Source organism: Sceloporus undulatus, chromosome 4 (assembly GCF_019175285.1).
Source record: "Sceloporus undulatus isolate JIND9_A2432 ecotype Alabama chromosome 4, SceUnd_v1.1, whole genome shotgun sequence".
Classification (NCBI taxonomy): domain Eukaryota; kingdom Metazoa; phylum Chordata; class Lepidosauria; order Squamata; family Phrynosomatidae; genus Sceloporus; species Sceloporus undulatus.
This window is the reverse complement of record NC_056525.1, coordinates 214,888,440-214,895,993: the sequence shown is the minus strand read 5'-3', so window position 1 is coordinate 214,895,993 and position 7,554 is coordinate 214,888,440. Positions and strand designations below refer to the sequence as shown.

Here is a 7,554-nt window from a genome sequence, read left to right as displayed (position 1 = left end):
ATAATAATAATAATAATAATAATAATAATAATAATAATAATAATATAGCATTGTTACAGAGTGAACTGATCACAGTGAGCCAGCCTAGAAATGTTTAGAGGAGGCCTTGAGATAAGCCTTTTATTGTTTAATCACTGCCTGCGCCTAGAAAAGTGGACAAACAAACAGTAAAAATCTCAGAATGGGAGATTTTTAAGAATCCTGCCACGCATAACCAGAAAAACTCAAGATATAAATATTTGCCCCCTTTTAGAATAACTTTATTTTCCTTCAAATAACCCAGAGTGGGCTTAAAAAATGATTTGATCATAAAGTCCCTTGTACAAGTAAAAATGATTGGAGAATAAATAGCATAAGTGTACTTTGCAATAAACTATTTTCATGTCTACTATTTCGGCAGAGTAATAAGAATTGTCTTTAGACTGTAGAATAGGAGAGCAGAGGAAAACATTGGAACTGACACTAGAGATGCAACTTGTAACAATTTTTTTCTTGAGGGAAGCAAAGAGTAATTTTAATTTTTCTTTCCTGTTGTGAGAAAGTCTTAGGAAAACATGCAGTTCTTAACATGGGCCTGTGAAGATGAGACTCACCCACCCACTTCTTTTCTCAGATGGCAACACAATGGGTCTTTTTGATCCCACAGCTGCCACCAATTATGTGATGGCAACCATGTGGCACTGTCAAAATTTCTTTAAACCTTTCACTACTTTTTAATGTGTGCCACCACTGCCATCAATAATGTGAAGGTGATGGCTACTATACCACCAATTCTTCACTGTAAGACTTGAACCCTCTTAAGTGTTTCTTGCACAGTAACTCACTTTAAATGCCAGCCTTCTGGGTTTCAAATCCCACACACACACAGTTTGGCACCAAATATTATTTGACAGCCACACACCCACTATCTAATGTGTGCCAAACCTAAACAACTTTTCTCAATGTTGGTAGTGGTTTTAATGTGTTTCTGAAATCACTTCAGACAGCTGCTTGTTGAAACAAAGTAAGAAATTTATTTACAAGTCAGGATGAATGCAGTATCTTTTTAGTGGATAGTGTTCACAATGGATACGGTGTATAAATGCTTTATAAGTTACATAGTTTATTTTTTATTTTTATTTTTAACATTAGTTACACAGTTTTAACACTTTCTTTAGGTGGTCTTTGTAATTGTTTCTTATATATATTCAGTTACAGACTAGGTTATCACAGAACCTGTATTAAACTTTTCTATCTCATAACCTTTATGTCTACTTGTGACTCCATTAGTCCCCAAACAAAATGAAGATTTTCACATGGTATCGTTATATTGTTCCTTTATCGTCTTAACAGATAGACGATTCCAAAAGATTTTCACATGAAGCTGTTAGTGTTCTTAAATCGTTGATATATCAGAATTCAGCAATAAATGATTACAAAACGATTTCAAAACAGTTACATTCACACACTGGACACAGCAACGATTTAAGAATGATTTAGCAACGATTTAAGAACACTAACAGCCTCATGTGAAAATCTTTTGGAATCGTCTATTTGTTAAGACGATTCCACTACACTTTGGGACAATAAAGGAATGATATAACAATGCCGTGTGAAAATCTTCTATGTCTCACACAGGACACTATAACAATTTAAGTAAGGATACTCTTCGTCCCTTTCTTGGGTACCTAAAACCCTTTTGAATTTCCCTCTACAGTAGCCTAACCTAGCCTCAATGGCTCTTCATCCCTCAGGGTGAAGTAACACCCCATGCACCCAGCACCCCTGCATGCACCCAGCACCTCAACAACTTTCAAACGTGCTCCTCCTCTTATATATTCACTCCTGGGATCAGCCCCCAACTTTTCCTGGCTTCACTCCCATTGGCTAGTGCAAAGGTTCTAAGCTATCTGTTGTTTCCACAGGGGGGAAGGTGGCCCCTAGAGTGGATCCAGCCTTCTGTGATAGTGGCATTGGTCTTGCATCTGATGGGCATTGATTTATGGTGCTGTGGAGAACTGTATTGGGAGTTCATCAGGGATCCAGGGGTTCTGGGTGCATGTGGTGTTGCTATTATAGGGGCAACACCTGATCAGCATCTCCCGGTGACAAGAAGTAGAGATGCAAACATGTGATAAACCAGTTACCTGAATTACAAATGGGTGATTAACCAGTTACCCCTTTGCTATCCCAAAGCTTGGCCATGACCAAGCAAATTGGTCATTGATCAATTCAGGGATTGGTTGATACCAGATACAGACCTCATGTACTTTTGGGCCAACCCTACCTGTAAGCTGTCTTGATAAAGTTAAAGCCCTAAATGGCTTGGGTCCAAGTTATCTCAGGGACCGCCTCCTCCCGTACAATCCTCCCCGCGCTCTCCGGTCCTCTGGGAGGAACTTACTGCAGCCTCTAAAATCTAGGCTTGCGGCGACCTCCCAGAGGGCGTTCTCTGCTGTCACCCCCAAACTCTGGAACGACCTGCCGAATGAGATCCATCAGATAACATCATTAGACAGCTTTAAAAAAGCGGTCAAGATGGATCTCTTCCGGCAGGCCTTTCCAGATTAACCATCCCGGCCCAGGTTCCCTGATTCCCTCATTCCTCCCGTGGCCCCATCTTAGTGATGGTTGAGGATCAACAGAGGGATATCAGGGTTTTTAGTTTTTAATTGTTGTTTTTATGCTTTGATATTTTGTTTTTAATATGTTATACTGTGTAATACTGTCTTAAGTGTTTTTAATTGTTATATTTTATATTTTACTGTTGTCAACCGCCCGGATTGGTTTGCCATAGGGCGGTATACAAATAAATATTAATATTATTTATATTATTATTAAAGTTGTGGCCTTAATATAGTTGTGGTGTCTTTACTCTCGGTGCCTCCCCTCCATGGCTGCACAGGAAATAGTATTTCTGTATAGAAATATTATTTTCTGCACAAATTTGGTGAAAATGGTGTTATAAATAAATACTGCTGTTGCTGTTGCTGCTTTTATTAAGATAAGTGTGTGTGAATCTTGCACAAAATAAGTCTGAAAATTTGGTAATTCTCATCAGCCTAGGATTCTTCCTGTCAGGGTTTCTCAACAATTAAAAATAAATATTTTTTCCATCCTAATAGACATTGAAATGAAATGGAAGTTAATGTGACCAAAGGAAAACATGAAAATAAAAAGCATTAAAATTATAGAATGACTTGGTACATTTATAAGTCTAATGATGTCAAATTGGGGAGCTGTGTTCTACACTTATAAGCTATTCAAGGTGGTTCAGCATTTGGAACAACTTTACCCAACCCATTGTATTTTAAAATGTTTTAGACAATCTTCTCGTCAAGGATCAAACAACATTAACAAGCTGATTATTAACAAAAAATATTAGAAATTATATTGTTTATCCTACCTTTGCTTCCTTTCACCCAGTATTCTGTTATTACAATGGTACTGAGTTCCCTCAACTCTTCATCAGAAAGTTGGTCGCTGATACCAGAAATCATTTTCATTGTCTTATATACAGTCTCATGTTCTTCCTGAGTTCTTAGATTCGGGCTGCAACAAGTGAGAGTACAGGTAAGGGAGAATGGTATCAGTTGCTATTTGACAGTGGCAAACAAGGAAGAACTGACCCAGCTAAAAAAGTGCAAACTTAGGCAACTTAAAAGTAGCAATTGATTGATTGATTGATTGAAATTTTATTTCTATACCGCCGAGAAATGCAAGATGGTGTTGGCATGATGGCATGGGGGGTCTCCAAAATCACTACATGTTTCTAATTAATTATTCAATTATGTCATGAACTCAATCACAGAAAGAGACTGGTGTGACAGAAGGCAGCCATACATCTGGAATCACATTAGTTCTTCCCTTCAAAATGGCTGTAGCTTTGCTTTCTGGGAAACCTCTCTTGCTGACACAGCTGAGGAAGTCAGCAAAATCAAGCTGTCATTCAGGTACTATCTTATTTCTGCTTACTTCAAGTCCTCCTTCTCATCCCATTCAGTTATGGAAAATATGGTCATTGGTCAAATGTGGCTTCTGACTATTATCTTTGGAGTCTTGAAACCCCAAGCACTGCCCTCAAGCCCCAGAAACTCCAAAAAAAACCCAAGCATTTTAAGAATTCTGCGCAGTTTTTGGAAGACAAATTCAGACTTCAGACGTTATCAGACAAGGGAAATTGGAAGTATAATTCAATGGCAATCCGAACACAATCATGGGGTTTAACGTTATTGCGTGATAGACTACCACATGCAAATTTGGGCAATGGCATGCTATTTTGGGGCAATAGGAAGCCAGTTCAAATGCAATTCGCATTCACAGAAATTCGCTAAACTAGCGAATTCACGTAAATGTGTTCTGGCCCCATTTTCTTTTCATTCAAAATTAAGAGAAATTCCTCACATGTGATAAAGTCCATAAAGCCAATGTGGTATAGTGATATGAGTGTTGGACTACCACTCTGGAAACCAGGGTTCAAGTCCCCATTCATCTTTCCTCACCCTCTAATTGCCAACTCACCTACCTCTCGGCCAAAAACAAATCAATAGTGAAAAAAGGAAGGGACAAAAATGACATACTCTCCTACATTTCATAGATACCAACCAGGAGACATGTAATCAAGTAATATTGGAGTGGTCAACATTAGAGTGGTCAAGATAGCAAAAGCTGTGAAGGAGGAAGAACGCCATAGCTAGGAAAGGCTGCAACAGTTGAGTTTTGCCTGAGTCTGCAGGCAAAAAGAAGATTCCTCCCCACTCCTCTGCTCACCCCCTTGCTGGCATGATTTGGGGAAAATAACTAATTTGGAAGTGCAAAAAGTTGTTTGCACTCAATTAACCCACCCCCTTGCTGGGTTAATTGAGTACAAACAACTTTTTGTGCTTCTGTAGAATCAGAGAATCATAAAGTTGGAAGCGACCACAAGGGCTATCCAGTCCAACCCACTACCATGCAGGAACTCACAATCAAAGTACCCCCAACAGATGGCCATTCAGCCTCTGCTTAAAGACCTCCAAAGAAGGAGACTCCACCACTCTCCAAGGCAGTGTGTTCCACTGACGAACAGCTTTTACTGTCAGGAAATCTAAATCAGTCTGTAGCAATTGAAGTAAGCTGAGAACAATGTGGAAATGTGGAAGGAGGAGAGAGAAACTGGGACACTTTAAAAATAGCAAAAAATGTAGGGTGACAGAGCATGAGTTGGGGCGGTCTGTGTCAAATAAGGACAGTGGAGTGTATAAAAGGCCCATGAGCCCATGAGAAAGGTTCATCAGAAGGGCACCAGACTAAGATTGGTTACTTGCCTAACCAAGAGCCCTGATAGTGCAGTGGTTAAATGCCTGAACTGCAGCCACTCACACACAAACCATAAAGTTGTGAGTTCAGTACCACCCACAGGCTCAGGCTCGACTCAGGCTTGCAGCCTTCCAAGGTCGCTAAAATGTGTACCCAGATTGTTGGGGGCAATTAGCTTACACTTTGTAAACCACTTAGGGGGTGCTTAAATGCACTGATAAGCGGTATAGGAATGTATTTGCTATTGCTGTTAGTTGTCCACCCCTGTGTTAGACATATATTTCTCTTATAGCCATTTCTCTTTGCTAAATCACACTTGCTTTCCACTTTGAGGACTTTCCACTTTCAGATGTGAATTTGTAAAGTTAAACACACACGTGATGCCCAATAAGGGTGATTCAGAGTGAGAAAATCAGCACAGTGGGTCCTTAATATCCACTGGGGGTTGGTTCCAGGATTCCCTGTGGATACCAAAATGAATGGATGCTCAAGTGGCATTATGTACAATTGCATATAATGGTGTCCCTTATATAAAATACCAAAATCAAGGTTTGCTTTATGAAATTTATATTTTTTAAAAAATATTTTCAAGTTGTGGATAAAGAATCCATGGATATGCAGGGCTGACTGTAACAGGGGAAAAGCTCTCCACCACTACCACTTCTCCTGTAAACTGATTCCTCCCAAAGATTATTTTCATAAAATAATAATTTTAAATGAGCTTCTCAATATGTTTCAACTGAGAAGAAGTTAAACAAAGTATTTTACAAGGAAAGGGAGAAATTCTACAAGGGTTAATGAAATGTATAGTTTTAACATTTTCAGTTGAGGGGAAAGGTTGGCACCAAAGGCCTGGCAGATTTGGGGTGTAATGAAAGGGCAACAAGTAATTAATTATTTCATTATTACTGTATTATTATTATCAGAGATGGGAGAGATTCTTAGAGGATTTTCTGCCTCATGTACAAATATGACATAAATCTGGATGACTGTGAATTGTGAATCGAGTGGGTGGATGGAGATGCTATTTGATATTCTGTCGCAGGTGGCAAAGTCTCTTGGGCAGGCCTTGGACATTTGGGCAATTCCCTGCAATGGAAAAATTTTAAAAAAAAATGGCAACTGAATGATCAACAGTGTCTTCCATCTACTAGCTGCCTCTTCTTTATCAAGATTTCCACAGACATCTTAGCTGAAGAGATTTTAGGGGAGGGTAGAGAGCCAGCTTACCAAAAAAATTCTGCCAGCTCAGCTAACAGAGGCTAATGAAAACAGAATAACTGCAATAATATCAAAATGAGAAAGAAGTAAAATGTAGCAATTTAATGCTCCAAATCATAGTATTTAGGGGTTTAAAACTGGACATTTTCCAAGGAATTAAGGGGAACAGCTTGTATAATTCCCAGCTGCCAAGAAGGTAACTTTTGCCATTCTTAATAACAAGCCTGTGAAATACCACAGCACTTCTCAATTATAGGATGTTCACCCCAAATGTGCTCTTCCTCATCCCCTGAGTCTCTGGAGGACATAGGCTAAACAGGGATTCTCAGCCTACTGAGTTAAAAGCATGAGGTTGTGAGAAACAGAACTGGCAACTGCAATGCTCAGCTCTCCTGCATTGCAAACTCGGGTAGCAGCCATATGTGAAACAAAACTACAATCAGGGTGAACTGAATTAAAATTATACACTGCTCTCACAACGGAAGATCTGCAGCACTGCATTGCTAGAACAAATGGATGAGTGCAAAAGTGGATATGAAAAGCAGAACAAATATAATGTGCTCTCTTCATAGCATGGTAGAAACAGGCCTGGTGACAAAATATAAAAGAAGCCTCTTTCACCATTGTTGTTCTTTTTAACAGAGCCTGTAAAAATTGATTGTGTTGTTCTTAAATTGAGTGTCCTGGAGTGTCTGTGAGGATAAGTATATTTACCTATTTAAATAAACAAGGGGGGGGGGTTCTTTATCTGCTGTAACTGGACTGAAACAAAGAGAATATTGACCTACATCATGGGTGGATAACTTGATGTCTCCAAAGATGTTTTGAACTACAGCTTCCATCATCTCCAGTCCGTCTGACCAATCACAAGGACTGTGGGAACTATAGTACAAAATATCAGGAGGACATTGTGTTTTGGTTATCCCTGTCCTGGATAATTATTTGGTTTAATCCAGAAAGACATTGCTGCTGTTCCTGTATGTTCCTATTGCTGCCTTAAAATACTTATTTTAATGTAGAGGTAGTTCACATACAGCCTATATATGGTCCTCAGGC

General features: G+C 39.2%; 1 protein-coding gene across 1 annotated transcript in view; it reads right to left on the bottom strand.

Annotated features, from left to right (window-relative positions):
• CNBD1 (cyclic nucleotide binding domain containing 1) overlaps positions 1-7,554 on the bottom strand; it is a 246,100-nt gene that overhangs the window by 105,035 nt on the left and 133,511 nt on the right. Inside the window, exon 6 of the mRNA XM_042464454.1 lies at positions 3,386-3,531. Coding sequence (XP_042320388.1) covers positions 3,386-3,531 — 146 coding nt within the window. The remainder of the gene's footprint in view (positions 1-3,385; positions 3,532-7,554) is intronic.